At 42.3% G+C, this 21,425-nt stretch overlaps 1 protein-coding gene across 1 annotated transcript; it reads left to right on the top strand.

Moving 5' to 3' along the window:
- The first annotated feature begins 7,052 nt into the window (after positions 1–7,052).
- LOC133754807 (serine/threonine-protein kinase RIO2-like) lies at positions 7,053–9,031 on the top strand. Its single transcript, XM_062185199.1, has one exon. The coding sequence runs from the start codon at positions 7,098–7,100 to the stop codon at positions 8,754–8,756; it is 1,659 nt and encodes a 552-aa protein (XP_062041183.1). The 5' UTR covers positions 7,053–7,097; the 3' UTR covers positions 8,757–9,031.
- The last annotated feature ends 12,394 nt before the right edge of the window (positions 9,032–21,425 follow it).

The raw sequence follows: 21,425 nt of genomic DNA, 5'->3' as shown, positions 1-21,425 counted from the left end.
AGAAAAACATACTTCAAGTCAGTATAGATGTTTACTTCCTTATTCTTACTGATCTTCAGAACCTCAGTTAAGGTAATTAGTTCCACCAGCTGAGTTTTGATGTCCCAAAGGAGATAAACTCAGTAGGATCTCCAAAGGGGAGGTCAACGCATAGCAGCATGACTTACCCTGGGAATCCTATTTTACAAAATAAGTACCATCAGTAAGTAACATTAGGTCAGGATTGAGGAGTAGGGAATTTTTTTTTTAGTTTTTTATTTTTCAGCTGTATAGGTATGTATTACCACCTGTTTACAGTCATGTTTTATTACTTTTTAAAAGGCAAGTAGGTAGCAGGGTTTAACATGGAGCAGGTTTTATGATGGATAACAGGTCCTTCTAATAATAGCATTTTGTATCTGAAGAGCCTATTATCAGAGATTGAAAGGCTTCCCTTAGCTGTGAGGAGACTTGATACATTGCGTGGAGAATGTACAGTTAGTTCCTTTCTCAGAGTTATTTTGGTTGTGTCAGGGACTAATATGGCAGTGGTTGCCAAGATCCATAGGCAGGTCAGCCATTCTTTTGTCACAATATCTTTTTTTTTTTCTGCAAGGTGGGACCCAATGACTGATCCAGTACTCCTAAAGTCATCGCATTTTTTATGTATATTTAGGTTACAGGTTTTTCCAGTCAGAGTTTGTAACAACCTGTTTTAAGGACTCATATGCATATTGTATCTTAGCACCCAGACCACATGAGTTGCCCCAGTCATTCAGACATCTTTAATGGATTGACATAGTTGTTTGCCCAGTTCTCTGTAATATGAAATCCAGCGTCTACAAAATCTAATAATCTGTCTGAAGATCCTCAATCTCAGAAAAGAGGATGGGCTTTAGTCTCTTTCCAGGGAACAGGTTTCCTTGCTAAGATTGATGCCTAGGTATTTACTAACCAGTCTTGGGCTAAGTTGAACTTTTGATCTAGATTCTTTATATCCCTTGGATGACAGAAACTTAAGCATAGCAGAGGTTCAATTTTGTAAGTTTTTCTTCATTGGGGAGCATAGAAAAAAGTCATCCACATATTGGATAACCTTAATATAAGGAAATGTAAAGAGGCTTAGGTCCTTGGATATAGCCTGTCCAAACAGGTGTGGACTGTCTTGAAACAATTGTGGGAGGACTAAGTGACTTGGGAGGACTGGATGGTCAGATCCTGAAAAGCAAATAAAAACAGATCTTTTAGTGTAAAGGAATATAGGAGAAAGGTTTTTTTAAAGTAGAGACAGTAAACCAGTTTGACTTTAAGGGATTTTAGACAGTAGAGTATAAAGATTGAGCACCACAGGATGTGTAAGAATGACTATCTCATTTGTTTTTTTAAAGATTTATTTATTTATTTATTTTAAAGGTAGAGTTACACACAGAGAGAAGGAGAGGCAGAGAGGGAGAGAGAGAGAGAGAGGGAGAGAGAGAGAGAGAGAGAGGTCTTCCATCTGCTGGTTTACTCCACAATTGGCTGCAATGGCCAGTGCTGAGCTGATCTGAAGCCAGGAGTCAGGAGCTTCCTCCAGGTCTCCCATGTGGGTACAGGAGCCCAGAGACTTGGGCCATCTTCTACTGCTTTCCCAGGCCATAGCAGAGAGCTGGATTGGAAGAGGAGCAGCCAACACTTGAACCGGTACCTATATGGGATGCAGGCACTGCAGGCAGTGGCTTTATCCAATACATCACAGAGCCGGCACCTATCTCTTTTATTAATCTTAGGCCCTGTAACCAGTCTCTAGTCTCCATTAGGCATTTGGACTCCCAAGATAGAAGTGTTATAGGGACTAATATAGGGGATTAAAAGACCTTGACATTTTAAGTTTTTTACAATGACTTCTAGTTCCTGTCTAGTTTTGAGTCTTAAGAGATATTGTCTTTGGTTGGGAAACCCTAAAGAAAGTCTTAAGTGAATCTTTATAGGCTCTTATTCAATTATGCACTCAGTTTGTTCTTGTTTAGTCCATAGTGATGGGTTAATGTCTGTTTTCACCAGGAGAGGATTAAAGTCTGGCCAGGCCCCACCAGGACACATGTGCACAGGTGGTATAAAATGTCTCCAATAAGTGGATTGGGCTTTCAGGAATGACCAGGAAAGAATGGGAGAATAAGACTTCACCTATTTGCATCAGAGTGGGGGCATGAAGCAGCGGTAAGGGCCTGACCTGAGACCCCTTTAATAGTTACTGAATGGGATGGGAAAAGTCCATGGCAGGAGATGAGGCCTGAGTATGTTGCCCCTGCATCTAAAAAGAACCAGACTCTTTCCCTTCAACCATCAGGGCCACCTGAGGTGCCCCTTAAGAGATAGTTGTCTGATAAGAGGGTCTTTAGTCTCCTTTAATCCTGCTGTTGCAAGGCCATCCGTCATGACCCGTGCCCAGGGACATTTGCCTCCACACACAGTCTGCCTTTTAGTGGTCTCCTCAGCACACAGAGTTGAGTGGCCTCTTTCTTTGAGGACAGTTCTTTTTAAAGTATCCCTCCTGCAGAAGTAGCATATAGCACTAGTTCTTTCTTTTGTTCTCTCAACATGGCCTCCCTACCCTCTGTTACTAGGGGCAATGGTCTTTTTTTAAATTTAGGTTTTTTAAATTTATATTTGTCCTCTTCTTTATTGTAAAAATTTTAGTGGCCATACAAACAAGGTTATCTAGGGTGTCTTGGCCCTCAAGAGTCTGGAGACTTTTGTAACTTTTTTCTTTTTTTTATCCTTAAGAATTAATTTGTCTCTGTAAATGTCAGAGTCTAAGATGGTACATTTGGAGAGACCCTCTCTGAATTGCTCTAAAAACTCAAAAGAGAACTCTTCACCTCTGTTTTCTGTGACAGCGGAACATAGTTAAGAGGCTTCTTGCATGAACGCTTTAAGCCTTCAATGATGCATAAGAAAACTATTGGGCTCTCCACTGCCTCTTCTTTTGGTCATAGAAGACCATCCAGTGTCCCAAGTAGTAACGCTGATTCCCAGTGGGGTAAGGAAATAGAGCTCCAGGTCCCTAGTCCTCAGCCCCCCCACTTCCTCTACTTTCTCAATTACATCAAAAGAGTCTGCAGCTCTTACAGTTTTGCCTCTGGCTTTCTGTCTTTTCCTGTGAGTGGGGCAGGTCAGATTTCTGGGCTGTGGCCCATCTGTTTTCCTCTAGTGTAGGCTGTATTATTCACCTCCATAGGCTACAACTGCCTTTATGACTGTGTTCTTCTCTGAGGCTGTCAGAGTCTGTTTAAGAAGGAACATTATATCTTTTCAAGTGAAGTTGAACACCTGGATAACTTTCGTAAAAGTTTCAATATACTTATCTAGTTCATCAAGAATTTTCCCATGCCTATTTTGATTTAAGTCTTGGAAAGAGAAAGGGTAGTAGACCCTGATAGGATTTCCACTTGCAGGTGTCCCCTCCTTCCTCAATGGGGTGGTGCATTGGGGTGGCAGCAGGAGAGGTAGGTTTAGGAACTAAAAAAAATGGGGCAAATTGGCTTTTTAGAATTTTTGAGGGTATATTTACCTATTTTCATTTTCTTTTTAAAGATTTATTTACTTGAAATCAGAGTTACAGAGAGAGAGAAGGGAGTGATGAAAGGGAGAGAGAGAGAGAGAGAGATCTGCTATCTGCTGGTTCACTCCCCAAATGACCACAAAGACCAAGGTTGGGCCAGGCAGAAATCAGGTGATAGGAGCTTCTTCTAGGTCCCCCATGTGGATGACCAAGACCAAAACACTTGGGCCATCTTTTGCTGCTTTCTCAAGCAAATATTCAGGGAGCAGGATTGGAAGTAGATCACCCGGGACTCAAACCAGCACCAATATGTTATGCTGACACTGCAGGCTGCAGCTTTAACCCCACATGCCACCATATCAACCCCCCTCCTTTTTTCTTGCTTTTGAACCACTGTCAGGAGAGATGAGTCTCATAAGTATTGTTTGCATAGAGTCTCACTAGTGCAAAGAAAGCCTGATCATATGCCCTCCCATTTACAAAAAAAAAATCTAGTGATGAATAGTATTAACATTTATATTCTCTCTCTTTTAAGCCACTGTTCCCCATCTTTTAGTGGGTAGTTGGGCCAGGCTCAGGTGCCAAAGAAGACTCGCTTCTTCCTTTTCAAGTTCTGTGGGTCAAATTTTGTCCAATTGTTGAGAATGCATTCCAGCAGAGTTAGAATAGTTGAGGAAATGTTTCCCATCTACAAGATGAGAAAGACCAGCTCTAGTCATCTTCAGGATTTCCCTCAGTCTGTAGAGGGTCAACAGGATGTCTCCCACCATCCTGAGACTTCCAGATGGGACACCTCACAAAAACTAGTGCCTTTCCATAATCTCTTGAACTTGTCTTGCCCTTTATTAACCTGATGAAGTGTTGCACTTGTAAATGTCACACTCAGTACTAGGTCTCTGGAGTTTTCATTGGACCCACAACAGAATCTACTCAAGCCACCCAAGAAGAACAAAGGTCTTAATGGGGCTCTTTTGGGGATTTAAAGGCAAAAGGGAGGAGACTCCAAGATGGCAGAACAGTGACAGGGCAGTCTGATCTAGGTTAAGCAAGATAAGTAGGAGAAAAGTAGAGAGAGTACACTCCCAAGGTAAATTTGCAGGAGAAACTGCAGTGGGAGGTCCTGTGAAAGTAGTTGAAACAGCCTGGACCTGTGTGGATGGTGCAAACACAAAACAATGAGCAAGGACACAACAAAGGGCCCAGCAGCTGGATCTAGAAAAAGCACTTACTGACTGCAGAAGCCCGGGCCACTGTTGATACAGCTACAGGGAAAGCCTAGTGGACTACACTGTCTTTGAGTCCAGCCCAAAAACTTGAGGGGAACAGGGCAACTGCTCACCTAAAGAGGGGGGAAAAAGCAGTACATCTCTCTCTCCCCATCTCCCTCCTACACATACAACAGAGACCTGTGGCTAGCTGTGGTAGGGCTGGCATCATTTTTGGACATAAGCATGTAGCAGTTGCTCCAGATCTTGTGTGCACACAGAGCTCCTAGTGAGGATACTCTAACTAATCAACAGTTCAAGAGCAACTACTGGAGATGGCCTCCACCCTGCCAGCTGCAACTACCTGGCAATGGGTAGGGAGGCTGAGCCATCCTGATGGAAAGGAAGTGCCACCTGTGGGCACTCTTGTACATGCCCAGCACAATTGTGAAGCCAGTGGGACTGTGGCCAGCAGGTATTGTGTATCTGTGTGATCCAGAAATTTTACCAGGATGAAAAACTCATGTTCCCTACTGACTTTGTGTCTGGCTAGGAGGATCAGGCTCAATCTGCTGGCGTGGAACACACATTGACAGTGACTCTGGGAACTCCTCAGCCTCTTTGTAAATGGGACAGGCTAACAGGGCAGAGAGGACCTTCTTGCACTCCTCGGCCATGGGAGCCCTGGGTATTGAGACTGAGAAAGCACTGTGAATGCATTAGTGGAGAAAAGGTGTAGTTGGGTTTCTGGCAATCACTGGGTACCACAGCACACTCTTGGAGTTCTTTGATTCCTGGGAGCAGCTAATATCAGTGGAACCATGCTCACAGTAAGGACTGTACAGATAATTTATGTGGTTCATATGCAGTGCAGATGAGTGTTGAACACAGTAGGGGCTAATATCTGGGCATTGATCAGCTTGGAGAGGAAGTGAGGGGGTGATCACACCAACAGAGGTGACCATTCCCAACCCTCCTATTAATCAGAGGAAAGCTACAACGTCCAACTTGGGTACCCTGGGTACTCACCCCACCCTGTAGCACTGACCAGAACTCTCTAACCACACCAAGCACACACCCTTTGATATTCAATGAAAGTACATACATTCCACTAAGCCACAGAAGTATAGCTCAAAGATATAAGCCATCAAAGAAAAAAAAAAAACACAATGTACTCTACAGATGCCTAAAAATAAATGCAAAAATTACAGAAACAAAAATAATAAAGACACCATGATCCCCCCACAAAGAACCACAACAACATTTCAATATTAGAATCTGAAGATGAATAAATTGAGTAAATGCTGGAAACAGAATTCAAAAACTTAATCATAGGATTACTCAAAAGTAATCATAAGCAAATCCACGAACTAAAGAAAACCATACATTATATGATTGAAAATTTTTCCCATGAAATTGATATTTTAAAGAGAAATCAAAATGAAATATTAGATATTAAGAATTCAATAGATCAAATAAAAATGCGGTGGAAAGCCCTAACAACAGACTCAGTAAGGCAGAAGAAAGAATTTCCAAGCTAGAAGAAAACTATCTGGAAATTTTACAGTCAGACCAAAAAAAAAAAAAAAAAGAGGAAATTAGAACAATTAAAAACAACATTGGATATTTATGGGATACTATACAAATGACCCAACATACAGGTCTTAGGAGTTTCTGAAGGTGTGGAAAGAGAGAATGGATTAGAAGGCCTATTCAGTAAAATAATTGCACAAAACTTCCCTAATTTGGAGAAAGTAAAGGAAGCACATAGAACTCCTAACAAAGATAACCAGAAAAGACCTTCACTATGACACACTGTAGTCAAACTTTCCACAGTAAAACATAAAACATAAAGAAAAGATTCTAGGCGCATTCCTGAGATAGTGAACGAGCGAGCAAGCGTGGAAACGTTCTCCCGAGCCGCGTGATCTCGTGTCCCTAAGGGGTGCAGTTAGGAATTACAGTCGTCGTCTCTGGTCTTCCTCCAGTTCAGCCCAGCGCTCTTGTTGGGACTCTGGGGATAACATGAGTTCCTCCCGTAAAGTCACCACTCCGCTGAGGCGGGACACATCCTCAAGGCAGCCAGTCCTGACAGATGTGAAAAACAAAACGCCGAATTGTAGACAGCATGTACACTCCGCCAACTCAGTTCCACACAAAATCGATGGCAAATAAAACGCCCCCTTGTTCCCCGCCCGGCGCTCCATCACACGGGCGACGCCTCCCTCCAGCACGCTCCGGGGACCAGAGCGCCTTCTTCCCGCGACAAGGACCTGGGGCGCACGCCGGCGCTTACGCAGGCGACGCGCGGCCGTCATGCACGCGGAAGGCCATGCTCTGCGCGCTGGGCTGGCTGTGGAGCCGCCGCCATGGGCAAGGTGAATGTGGCCAAGTTGCGCTACATGAGCCGGGATGACTTCAGGGTCCTGACAGCGGTTGAAATGGGCATGAAGAACCATGAAATAGTTCCCTGCAGTTTGATTGCTTCTATAGCCAGCCTTAAACATGGTGGCTGTAATAAAGTTTTAAGAGAATTAGTGAAACATAAACTCATAGCCTGGGAGCGTACCAAAACTGTCCAGGGCTATCGGCTGACAAACGCAGGCTATGACTACCTTGCTTTGAAAACACTTTCTTCTAGACAGGTAGTCGAGTCTGTTGGAAACCAGATGGGTGTTGGCAAAGAATCAGATATTTACATCGTTGCAAATGAAGAAGGACAGCAATTTGCATTGAAGCTTCATAGACTAGGAAGAACTTCCTTCCAAAATTTGAAAAACAAGCGTGACTACCATAAACACAGGCACAATGTCTCTTGGCTTTATTTGTCTCGTCTCTCTGCCATGAAGGAGTTTGCCTATATGAAGGCATTACATGAGAGGAAATTTCCAGTTCCAAAACCAGTTGATTACAATCGCCACGCAGTGGTCATGGAGCTCATAAATGGCTATCCTTTGTGTCAGATACATCAGGTTGAAGACCCTGCATCTGTATATGATGAAGCAATGGAACTAATTGTCAAACTTGCAAATCATGGGCTGATTCACGGAGATTTCAATGAATTCAATCTCATTTTGGATAAAGATGACCATATCACCATGATTGATTTTCCACAGATGGTTTCAACTTCTCATCCCAATGCTGAGTGGTATTTCGACAGAAATGTTAAATGTGTGAGAGATTTCTTCATCAAACGTTTCAACTATGAAAGTGAGCTTTATCCAACATTTAGTGACATCAGGAGGGAAGACTCTCTGGATGTGGAGGTCTCTGCCAGCGGCTACACAAAGGAGATGCAGGTGGATGATGAACTGCTGCATCCACTCGGGCCAGATGATGGAAACTCCACCACAGAGCGGGGATCTGATTGCTCACTTTCTGATGAAGAGGCGTCAGAAGAAGCAAAGGTCTGTAGGTCAGAGAATGAGAGTGAAAAGAGCTCTGTGGATGAAGCATGTGGCCACTGTCGCAGGTCACCTGGAGAACTCGAGCAAATAAAGGAGGACAGTTTGTTAGGGGAGCATGCTGGCATACACGTGTTTGAAATTACTGGATTCAGGCAGGCTTTGGAGGAAATGAAAGGACAGGTTGTTGAGAGCAATTTAACAACTGAGCTTTCTGGGGAGAAAAACAGAACTGAAAATGGCACGTGGCAGGATGGTCAGACTGGTCCTGGAGGAGTCGCTGCTGGCCCTGAGGAGTGTGAAGACGAGTGCCCTGATCTGATTGCCCTGTCATCACTAAACAAGGAATTCAGGCCTTTCAGGGATCAAGAAAGTTTGGGAAATCTTACTCAGTGTAGAACAAGAACTCTGAGTGTTACTTCTGCAGGCAGTGTTGTAAGCTGTTCAATAATTCCTCTGGAACTGGTAAAACAGAAGGTAAAACGGCAGTTGACAAGACAGCAAAAATCAGCTGTGAGACATCAATTACAGAAAGGAGAAGCAAATATATTTACCAAGCAAAGGAGAGAAAACATGCAAAATATTAAATCAAGTTTGGAAGCAGCCAGCTTTTGGGGAGAATAACATGTTTAAGATCTTGGATAGGGACTGGCATTGTGGCACAGTGGGTTAAACCTCTGCCTGTGATGCCCATATTTTAGTGCTGATTTGAGTCCTGCCTACATTTGGGAAAGCATTGGAAGATGGACCACATACTTGGACCCTGCCACTCACGTGGGAGACCAGATGAAGCTTTGGGCTCCTGGCTTTGACCGAGCCCAGTCCTGGCTATTTGGGACATGAACCAATGGATGGAAGATCTCTGTGTCTCCCTCTCTGTTGCTCTACCTTTTAAATAAACAAACAAATATTTTAAAAAAAAGAAAATATTCTAAAATGTTCATGAGAGAAACACCAAATTACTTTCAGAGGATCTCCAATTAGAATCTCAGCTGACTACTCATCAAAAACCCTACAGGCTAGAAGAGAATGGCAAGATATAGTCCAAAACTTAAGAGAAAAAAACTGTTAGTCCAGAATTCAAAGATTTCATCTATGAATGAAGGTAAAATGAAGACTTTCCATAATAAACAGAAATTGAATTAATTTGTCACCACTTAATCAGCCTTACAAAAGATGCTAAAGGATGTGCCACACAGAGAAACACAGAAAGCAAGACATCACTGGGGCCAGCACTTGTGGCACAGTAGGTTAATCCTTTGCCTACAGCTCATTATCCCATATGGACACTGGTTCTAGACCTGGCTATTCCTCTTCCAATCCAGTTCTCTGTTATGGTCTGGGAAACAGTAGAAGATGGCCAAAACGCTTGGGCTCCTGCACCCATGTGGGAGACCAGAAAGAAGCTCCTAGCTCCTGGCTTCAGATCAGAACAGCTCCAGCCATTTGCAGCCATTTGGGGAGTAAACCAGTGGAAGGAAGACCTTTCTCTCTGTCTCTCCCTCTGTCTATAACTCTACCTCTCAAATGAATAAATACAACCTTTAAAAAAAAAAGCCAGCATCATGAAAGAATACGAAGGCAGAAAATCTCCCAGTAATAGTATAAAAGAAATCCAAAGTTAGCAATAGGAATATTCATAGAAAAAATGGCAGAGCCAAGTCATTACTTATCAATAGTCACCTTGAATGTAAATGACCTCAATTCTGCAGCTAAAAGATACAGACTGGCCAAATGGATTAAAAAATAAGACCCATCTATTTGCTGCCTACAACTAAAACATCTCACCAACAAAGATACACAAAAACTAAAAGGATGGGAAATAATATTCCATTCTAATGGAAAGCATTAAAAAAGGGCAGGTGTAGCCTTCCTAATATCAGATAAAATAGACTTTAACACAAATACTGTAAAAGAGACAGAGAAAGGCACTATGTAATGATTAAGGATCAATTCAGGAGGAAGATGTGACTATAATAAATGTATATGTACCCAATTACAAGGCACCTGGCTATTTGAAAGACCTGTTAGTTGATCTAAAGGGAGACATAAAATCCAATACAATAGTAGTGGGGGTAAGTGGCACTGTTGCACAGCACACTAAAACCCCGGCCTGCAATGCCAGCATCCCATATGGGCACCAGTTTAAGTCCCAGCTCCTCCACTTCTGACCTAGCTCCCTGCTGATGCACTTGGAAAATTCAGCAGAGGATGGCACAAGTCCTTGGACCCCTGCACCTTCATGAGAGACATGAAAGAAGTTCCTTGCTCCTGGCTTTGGATTGGCTCAGCTCCAGCCATTGCAGCTACTTGGGGAGTGAACCAGTGGATGGAAGACCCCCCCCCTGTGTGTCTCTACCTCTCTCTGTAATTCTTTCAAACAAGTAAAATAAACAAACAAACAAAAAACAAGACTTCTCTCCCTGTCTCTCCCTCTGTAATTCTGCCTCTGAAATAAATAAATCTTCTTCTTCTTCTTTTTTTTTTTGACAGGTAGAGTGGACAGTAAGAGAGAGAGAGAGACAGAGAGAAAGGTCTTCCTTTTGCCATTGGTTCACCTTCCAATGGCCGCTGCGGCTGGCACATTGTGGCCAGTGCATCACGCTGATCCAAAGCCAGGAGCCAGGTGCTTCTCCTGGTCTCCCATGCGGGTGCAGGGCCTAAGCACTTGGGCCATCCGCCACTGCACTCCTGGGCCATAGCAGATAGCTGGCCTGGAAGAGGGGCAACTGGGACAGAATCTGGCACCCCAACCAGGACTAGAACACAGTGTGCCAGCGCCACAGGTGGAGGATTAGCCTATTGAGCCATGGTGCTGGCCAAAATAAATAAATCTTTAACAAAATGGTAATGGGGACTTCAACACCCTACTTTTAGCAATCGATAGATCAACCAGACAGGAAATCAACAAAGAAACAATAGAGCTAAGCATTTCTATAGACCAAATGGATTTAACCAATCTCTACAGATTCTTTCACCCCACAGTTGCAGAATACACATTCTACTCATCATTGCATGACACTTTCTCTAGGATATACCATATACCATGCCATAAAGCAAGTCTCAGTAAACTAAAAAAAATCAAATTTTGCCATGTGTCTTCTCTGATCATAATGGATTGAAGCTGAAAATCAATAAATCAAGAATCTCTAGAACATATGCAAACACATGGAGAGTGAAAAACATGCTCCCAAATGAACAGTAGGCCAAAGAAATCAAAAGAGAAATTTAAAAATTCCTGAAAGTGAATGAAAATGACAATAACAGCATATCAAAACTTATAAGATGGGGCCAGAACTATGGCATAGCAGGTGAAGCTGCTGCCTGCAGTCCCAGCATCCCATATGTGTTCCAGTTCTGGTCCCAGCTGCTCCAGTTCCTATCCAGCTCTCTGCTGTGGTCTGGATGGGCAGTGGAAGATGGCCCAAGTCCTTGGGCCCCTGCACCTGTGTGGGAGACCTAGAAGAAGTTCCTGGCTTTAGATCAGTGCAGCGCCAGCCATTGAAGCCAACTGGGGAGTGAACCAGTGGATGGAAGACCTCTCTCTCTCTCTCTCTCTCTCTCTCTCTCTCTCTGCCTTTCCTTCTCTCTCTGCATAACTTTTACATTCAAATAAATAAATCTTTAAAAAAACCTTATTGAATACAGCAAAAGCAGTGTTAAGAGAGAAGTTTATAGTAATTGGTCCCTACATAAAGAAACTGGAAAGTCACCAAGTAAATGAGTTATTAATGCATAGCCTCTTTGAGATGGCAGCTCACCTTCAGCTGTACTGCATTACATCCTCTAATTTCAGGCAGTTTTACATTCCATAAGCACCCTGAAACCACATGTAGTCAGAGTATTCTCTTGCTTATGTCAAAGAAAAACCCAATTATTCCTTATATATAGAAAGCATCTGGGCATTATTACATAAATACAACAAGATTCAAATATAGCAATAACAGTACTTGTAAAACCATTTTCCACACTTGAAATGTAAAGTCATCACTTGAAATAACTTTTGGGTCATACGAACTCAAAGATAAAAATTAAGATTTATTTGGGTAAACTGATAGTGAGCAGCCAAAGTCACAGTGAAATAGTTTTCATAGAAGGCCAGCATTGTGGTAAAGCATGTTAAGCTACCACCTGCAATGCTGGCATCCCATGTGAGTGCTAGTTTGAGTCCTGTCTACTCCAATTCCAATCCAGCTCCTTGCTGATACATCTGGAAAGCAGCAAATTTTCCAGGCACTTGGACACTTGCTGCATATATGGGAGACCAAGACTGAGTTTCAGGATCTTTATTTCAGTTTGACCATTGCAGCCATTTGGGGAGTGTAGCAGCAGATGGAAGATCTCTTTCTATCTCCAATCTCTCTCTCTCTCTCTCTCTTCTCTCTCCCTCTCTTTCTCACTGTGACTCTGTCTTTCAAATAAATTTTAAAAAAATACTTTTTATGGATGGACATAAAATACCTCCATAGAAAATGAGAGAGAAATATAAGTGTACCTTCAGCTCTACAAGATAGTATAACATCAAAGTTAACTCACAGAAAATAGAACAGAGTACTTGCTATGATTTGGATACAGTCTGAGTGCCCCCTAGGACTCCATGTGTTGAGATTTCATTCCCATTATGAGACACAAAGAGGGTGAAAACCTAATCCAATTATGGTGTGCAGAGGGGAGGCCTTTGGGAAGTGATAAGGATTTGATAAGGGTATCAGGCAGGAACCTAAAGGTGGAATCTTGGTGGCTTCATATGAAGACAGGAGAGACAAGACATAGAAACATGCACACCCTCCTCCTGTCTTTGGTATTCTTTGCCACCCAGGACTTCTGCAAGCACAAAGGCCACTTGCTATGAGATGACATCCCAGGAGGGCACTGGCAAGAGCCTGTACCATTCTACTTGAACATTAAGCCTTGAAAACTGTAAGCTAGATGAGCCTCTCTTCTTTATAAAGCTGTGTATTTTACTATAGTAACAAAGCACCAATACAATAATAAAGGCAAAAATAAAACTATAGAATTGATTAATAAAAACAGTTTATGCCTTAAAATGTACTTATGTCTGGAAACTTGTACATTAAAAAGAAGAAAGTATAAATATACAGGAAGGAGCATAAGTAAGGAAATAAGCAAATATGTGTATGATCATAAACAACAGTCCATTTTCATTGAGTGCTTTGTATGATTCAGGCACTGTTGAAATAAATTGTAGTTAAATAGTAGAATACTGCACAACTATTGAATGAAGGAAGATAAATTTACACAAACATCATAGAAATTTAATTACAACAAACTGCCAAGTGAAAAGGCAAGATAAAATTGAATAGGGGAAAGCACTGTGGTGCTGTGAGGTAAACTGCCACTTGGACATCTGAATCCCATATCAGAGTGCCTGAGTTTGATTCCTGCCTCTGATTCTGATGCAGATTCCCCTGTAAAAGGTATTCACCAGTTGGCTGGGTACCCAGACACGTTTTATATTGTATTCTTCTCTTATCTTTCTCAATCCTGATTTCAGGTCCGACTAGCTCTAGCTTCTGGCATAACCATTGTATTCATGGCATTTCTGTTGACAATTTTAAAAGATGTCTTGGTAATGATTTGCAATTCTTTCTGGCTGGTAGAAGCAACTTTGGATGCTACTAGTAACCTGTTCCTTTACAGATGAAAATGGAGGCTACTATTGGCTATCCTGCTTCCTGAGTGGCTGACTGATGGAAAAGTTGGTGCTGAAAAGGAGCTCTGAAAATAAATCATTAAACAGAACTCGCTGAGTTTCTGTTAGGCTCTGGTTCTCATTTTCCTTTGGTGTTAAATGTCCCCAGTAAGGAAGCTCAAGGTCATTGTGAATTAGTGCCAGGGTTAGTTAAACAGAGTGTGGGCCACACTGGAGCTTCTGATTAATCTCCAAAGAACTGAGCTTAGCCTCAATATTTGCATTTTCCCACAAGTATTTATTCATCTTTGATTAACACAATACATGTATATTTTTATGGAGAAGAGTGCAATATTTCAACACATGTCTTCACTGAAAACTAATCAAATCAGGGAATGGGCATCTCCATTTCCTCAACATTTATTTCTGTTTAGAGCCTATGAGAGCCCCTCTTCTAGTTATCCATGCTGGATATTAATAGACAGGAGACAGATTAAGTCTGAATTAGGTAGCCAGGGACAAGGGGCTGAAGTAATCCAAGTCTGATGTGCAAAAGAAAACTCAAGCTTGATGGGTAAATCTGACATACAGAGAAACACACCTGGAATAAAATGGCCCCACTATACAAAAACAAAATTAAAAAAAATAACAGGCTGTGTTTGAGGGAGCCTAGGACTAGAAATACACTAGATGGTGTCCATCCTGCAGGTCCTTACCAGCATGTATGTTGCTGCTCCTTAATAGCTTGTACACACTAAACAAACAAAAAAATGGAAACCCCTTGCACAAATATTTGCCAGCACACAATGAGATCTAGGTTTTGACACAAACAAGTTACAAATGGCTCCACTGAAACTGCCCCTGCCATCATAGATCTTGTATAACCACCACACTTGGTCCTTGGAGATAATGTACTAAAAACACAAACACCCCTAGATTGTCAGTCCCTGTGGCTTGGTGTCTCTTTCTGCCAGTCCCTCCACTTGTTTGGACCCTCTCTTTCTCTTAAATAAAACTTCACTTCTACTCTCACCATTGTGTCCTGTCTCATAAGTTGTCATTGACACTGGGACATGCACCCAGTGAAAATTAATCTCACTAGTAGTCCTACAACATTATTGGGGACCCGCTAGGCTTTCCTCTCCAAGTGGCAAATAAGAGATCACCAATGGCCTATCAGTCCTACTTTCTCTTTCCTATCATCTTCATTTTCCTTTCTGAGATGATGACAAGGGTACATGTGACTGGAGGTAACCTGGTAGAGGACTGATGGTCTCTGACTGAGGCTACTCATTTATGTGACCCAAAACTCCCCAGATGAATTCTAGACTCAAAATGCCCAATATCTGAGCACTGATTTCCTCTTTACTTTCATTTTCTTATTGGACAATTCTACTTAGTGGAGGAAAGGTGAGATTCCTGAGCTCCCTTTTTAGTATCCTCCTTGGAGTTTTCTCCTTGAAGTGATTCATGCATATCTTTGGAAGACTCTACACTCCCAAGTGAGTTGAGAAAAGCACCAACCTTTTTACTCTGACTCCTTATCTTAGAGTTCTGTCTCCTAAATGACCTCTTGACTCTATTTTCCTGCATGTGTTCCAACACACATTAATTTCTTTTCTGGAGTCTATCATAGTGTCCTTGGGTATCATTGTCAAGAAACTTATCTCACCTATTTTGTGAGCCACAAGTGTCCCTTTGTTATAAGTGTTTAACTATTGTTGAGATTTTCAATTCCTGGTGGAGGAGACTTTATCAGGCAGCGGTTGCCCCAATTGTTGTAATATTGCTTGGAGATTTCTAGGCAAAAATCCAGGCTCAATAACTTCAAGTGCTTTTAAATTTATATGGACTAATCCATAGGATGAAGTCCTGGACTTCTTAAGACACTTGCTAACCTAAATCCTTATTCCCAGACTTTTTTAACTGACCATCCCATGATTAGAACTTCTAGTATTTGATTTTAGTTTGGGGGTATAAGATTACTGTTCCTTTTCTGGATCTCTGGTTTTTCTCTTGCTAGTCTTCCTCTTTATGGGCTCTTACAGGAGCCTGCTTATAGGTCATTATCTCTGACCTTTAAATTTAACAATCCTTAGGGACCTATGGGACCCCTCCATCACATAATTTCCTCTATTATGCCTTTAAACCTCCTCCATAACCTTATGACCTCTGACTGGCCACCTTGTGAATTTCCCACTGGGATGTGTCCATTCCAACAGAGGGCATGGTGAGTCCATATTGGGGCCCCTGCTACATCAGATGTTTTTATGTAAGCCCTAAGGAGAAAGTCAATCTCCAAACAGATTTGTTCACACTAAATGCTTTTTTTTTTTTTTTGGACAAGCAGAGTGGATAGTGAGAGAGAGAGACAGAGAGAAAGGTCTTCCTTTTTGCCATTGGTTCACCCTCCAATGGTCGCTGTGGATGGCTCATCATGCTGATCCAAAGCCAGGAGCCAGGTGCTTCTCCTGGTCTCCCATGCGGGTGCAGGACCCAGGCACTTGGGCCATCCTCCACTGCCTTCCCGGGCCATAGCAGAGAGCTGGCCTGGAAGAGGGGCAACCAGGATAGAATCCAGTGCCCTGACCGGGACTAGAACCCGGTGTGCCAATGCCGCAAGGTGTAGGATTAGCCTGTTAAGCCATGGCACCGGCCCACACTAAATGCTTTTAACAATAGAAGCTATGGAGAAGGAGACAAGATGGAGGGAGGCAGATGCTTTTACATGCACTGTACTGCCAGTGAATGTTGCTCTGCACACAACAGATGTTAATTAATTATTCAACAGGTGTTAATTTTAGAAAATTAGTTTAGAAAGAAAAGTAAATTTTAAAGATGTGTTTATTTGAAAAATAGTTATATAGAGAGAGACAGATATCTTCCATCTGCTTGTTTACTCCCCAAAATGGCTGCCATGGCTGAGGCTGAGTCAAGACAAAGCCAGGGGCAAAGAACTCGATCTGGGTCTCCCATGTAGTTGCAGGGGCCCAAGTACTTGGACCATCTTCTGCTGTTTTCCCAGGTCCATTAACAGAGAGTTGGATTGTAAGCAGAGCAGCAGCAGCAGCTGGGAATGAAACTAGCCCTTTGATTTTCAATACCAGTATCAGAGGAGGCAGCTTAATCCACTGTACCACAATGCCAAATGCAAGAAAGGTAACTTTTTGAACCCAAGAGTTTTCAGAATATTTTACACAATTCAATATTGAAGTCTTTGTTTAATACTTCAAGGGCCTAATTGGAGTAGTCACTTGGCCTAATGGCTAAGCTACTGGTTAAGAATTTTGTTCCAGGGCTGGTACTGTGGCTTAGTAGGCTAATCCGCCACTTGTGATGTTGGCATCTGATATGGGTGCTGGTTCATGTCCTAGCTGTTCCTCTTCAGATCCAGCTCTCTGCTATGGCCTGGGAAGGAAGTAGAAGATAGCCCAAGTCCTTGGGCCACTGTACCCATGTGGGAGACCCAGAAGAAGCTCCTGACTCCTGATTCCAGATCAGCCTGGCTCCAGCTATTGTGGTCATGCCATTTGGGAAGTGAACCAGTAGACAGAAGACCTTTCTCTCTCTCTCTCTTGGTCTGTAACTCTACATCTCAGATAAACAAATAAATCTTAAGAAAAAAAAACCCAGACACATGTATCTCACATCAGAGTGACTAGATTAGGTCCCTGACTCTGCCCTGATTTCAGCTTCCTGAAGAAACAGAGCTTGGGAGAAAGAGGGTAATGGTTCAAATAGTTAGGTCCCTATCCATGCCACATGGATTGGATTCTCAATTCCTGACATCAAATCTGGTCATTACATGTGTTTAGGGGACTCAATCAGATAGGGGCTTTCTCAGTCCAATAAATAAATAATATTTTTAAATGCATAATTGAAATTAATATTAAAAATAAGAAGTCAATTTTGTGCATTGATTAAGCATGAGTATGAAAATTAAGTGTGCTGTTGGTCAAAGGGCAGAAATTTTAAGTTTTAAGATGTATACATGCTGGGGGTCTAATGGCACAGTGAATGCAGTGAACTGGAACGTGTTGTCTAAGAGAGTGATCTTAAGTGTCCTAAGTGTCCCACCACACACACCCTAGCTATGGCAGAAGGTGGATGTGTTAATTACCTCATAGGTGGTAGTCATTTCACATTATATACATCATCACTTTGTACTTCATCAACATATGCCATCTTACTTGCCAATATAGCACAACAAACCTTGAAAGAAATGAAATTTTAGGATTTTCAAAACCTCTGTATCAAAACTGCTGGAGAAGCACATTCTTTCCCATGATAACAGATGGAACAGAGGGCACAGGACATGAGCAGGTCAGGAACCTTGGCTCAGGCCTCTGCTCTCTGAAACTAACATGTCCATGGACTGCTGGGCAAACCTCAAAGTGTCTGAGCCTTCTTTTCTTCACCAGAGTGCCATGGATCCAAATAAGCTAGTATATTTGAAAAGGTTTTGTACCTGCTAAAACTCTGCAAGTGGGAGGTAGATTTATTTTGAAAGCACTCACTGTGTGGCATGCTAAGTAGAACAGCTGAGCCACACCGAGCATGTGGCAAACATCCAGATGTTTTCATAATGATGTGAGAAAGGTGTGCTTTTTGGTAAGTCCTAGCAGTGGAAAATCAACCCTGAGGGAAGTGGTGCTCCCATAATGCTCTCTGGTTTGGATTGCTGGCACCTCCTCTCTCCACCTCTGTTCCAGGGGAGAAAAGTCTAAGATGCTGAACAGCTCCATTTCTCTCCACACACTTCTGGGATCCACACTCTAGTCCTTTCAATTCTCTGGGAATAATTTGTCTCTTTCAGATCCAAGGACAAGAGCATTCACCAGCTTCTTAAAGTTCAAGCCATAGCTACTTCTTATCACTTCAATGAAATCTCAGGGAACCAAGGGTACCAACTCAAAATAAGTCACTTAATCTTGAGGCCACAGCCTATTTAACAGAAAAATGATGGCTCATATTCAAAGGGTCCTATGAGCTTGCAAGGTACAAGTAGAGTGTCCATCTCCCTCTCTCTCACTATCTCTCTCTACTTTCTGGTTGGTTGTATGTCTACCCCTAGACTGGGGTAGACCTATTGTCAGTGTCCTTGGGATTTGAACAAGACAGAGCCTGACTTTGATTTCTCAGGTGTCAAAGCCTGCTCTCCTCCTCTCCTCCTTTATCTGGCCTACCTGACCAACGTGGACCTTCAAACAGCTGTTGTTTATTAAATTTCTGATAAGCAAAGAGACAGAGGAAAGAATGCACAAATGATGGGTTAACAGTTAACTCAATCACAGTACTTACTGTGTATTTTATGTAATGAACTGGGGTCCAAATTCCACCTGTTAGTGGAGTTGGGAGTGCAGCATGTCAGATACAAAGACTAGGAGATCCCTTGAAAGAAGGGGATCAGTCAAGAAAGCTGGCTTAAGATAATGCCATGGGAAGCAAGGGTGAAATGAGAAGATGAAGGAGTGAATGAATACCAAGAGTAGACCGATGAATGGGCAGTGTGGCCTCACACTTTTGTTACTGCCCATACCTCACACTGGATTTCTTTTTGGATTACTGCACCCCTGTTGCCAGACACATGTTGGTTACATTGGATGCATCTACAGAGCATGTATGAATCATGAGAACTTACCACCATGGTGAGACAAGAGTTTTCTATTTCTTTTAGAAACAGCTCCTCACTTGGCACTGCACAGCCAGTACGCACTATCCAGATGGAGAGCAAAGAGGACTCAGACATTTATCACTACAGAGAAACTATTCTTTTTAGCTTTTCACAAGCTTACCTCTAAATTTTCTAATGATTAGTTTCCATTTCAGCCCTCCCCAGTCTCAAAAAAAGAGCCACCTCACCAAATGAGATCTTACTTTTGTTTTTTTATTTGAGATTTATTTATTTTAAAGGCAGAGTTACAGAGAAAGGAGAAACACAAAAGGAAAGAAATTTTTCATCCATTGGTTCACTCCCCAAATGGCTACAGCAACCATGGTTGGGCCAGGTCACATCTGGAGCCTGAAGGTCCATCTGGATCTCCCATATGGATAGCACAGACTCAAGAACTTAGATCATCATCCACTGCCTTCCCAGATACATCAGCAGAGATCTGAACTGGAGTGGAGTAGCCTGTATATGAACTGGCACTCTGTTATCGGATGCCTGCATTGCAAATGGGGGCCTTAACCTGCTGTGCAATGATAACAGATCCCCAATACAACTGTAAATGCACATACCATTACTCTCAAGAATCCCACTTTTGAATATTTGTCTCATGGATATAATGTAGAGACAATATAGTTATCAAAAAGAGGAACAAATTACACTAGTTATGGTAACTTCCTACATAGGAATATTATATAATTCCTTTAAGGGATCAGGAAAATCTCTACAGACTAATAGGATAAAACTGTTCATTAAAGGGGCCAACATTGTGGTGCAGTGATTTAAGCTTCTACCTGTAATATTTGCATCCCATATGAGTGCTGGTTTGAGCTCTGGCTGCTCCATTCCAATTCAGCTTCCTGTGAATATGCCTGGGAAAAGCAGTAGATGACATAAGTACTTGGGTTCCTGCTACCCATATGGGAGACCTGATAGAGTTTCAGGCTCCTGGCTTTGGCCTGGCCCAACCTCATGCCCAGTCATTGTTCCCATTTGGGGAGTGACCCATTGGATGAAAGATCTCTCTGTCTCTCTCTCACTCTGTTAGTCTGCCTCTCAAATAAATAAATCATTTTTAAAACCTGTCCATAAATATAGTTTTATTAAATTGTAGTTAACAGCCATATATGCACTGAGTTTAAAAGTTAAATTATATTACCACTGAAATACAAAGGATAAAAGGAAACTACTGTGAAGAACTATATGCTAACAAACTGGGAAACTTTGAAGAATGGATAAATTCCTGGATTTGTATAACCTAGCAAGATTAAACCAAGGTGCTGCTCCTGTGACATAGTGGGTAAAGTGGCTGCATGCAGTGCCAGTGTCCCATACAGGCACTGGTTCAAGTCCTGGCTGCTCCACTTATGATCCAGCTCTCTGCTATGGCCTTTGAAAGCAGTAGAGACAGCTGAAGTCCTTGGGCCCCTGCACCCATGAGGGGGACATAGAAGAAGCTTCTGGTTCCTGGCTTCAAATCAGCTCAGCTCTGGCCATTGTGGTAATTTGGGGAGTGAACCAGCAAATAGAAGATATCTCCCTCTCTCTGTAACTCTGCCTTTCAAATAAATAAATCTTTTTGAAAATTGATGAAATAATCAATGATACAAAAAAATGGAAAGATATTCTTTGCTCATGGAATGAAAGAATCAGTATCTTAAAATGTCTATACCACCTAAACCCATCTACAGAAAAAGACCCAGAATAGTCAAAGCAATCCTGACCAAGAAAAATCAAGCTGAAGGCATTACAATACCTGACTTCAAAGCATACTACAGGGGCTGGTGCTGTGGTGTAGTGGGTAAGGCCACCACCTGCAGTGCCGGAATCCCAAGTGGGTGCTGGTTCAAGTCTTGGCTGCTCCACTTCTGATCCAGCTCTCTGCTGTGGCCTGGGAAAGCAGTGGAGGATGGCTGAAGTCCGTGGGCCCCTGCACCCACATGGGAGATTTGGAAGAAGCCCCTGACTCCTG

Source organism: Lepus europaeus, unplaced genomic scaffold (assembly GCF_033115175.1).
Source record: "Lepus europaeus isolate LE1 unplaced genomic scaffold, mLepTim1.pri SCAFFOLD_29, whole genome shotgun sequence".
In the NCBI taxonomy this organism is placed as follows: domain Eukaryota; kingdom Metazoa; phylum Chordata; class Mammalia; order Lagomorpha; family Leporidae; genus Lepus; species Lepus europaeus.
The sequence above is the reverse complement of the archived record's forward strand: the minus strand, read 5'-3'. Positions and strand labels throughout refer to the sequence as shown.

Coding starts and splice junctions, on each gene's coding strand:
- LOC133754807 (XM_062185199.1), top strand. CDS start 7,098: ATGGGCAAGGTGAATGTGGCCAAGTTGCGCTACATGAGCCGGGATGAC.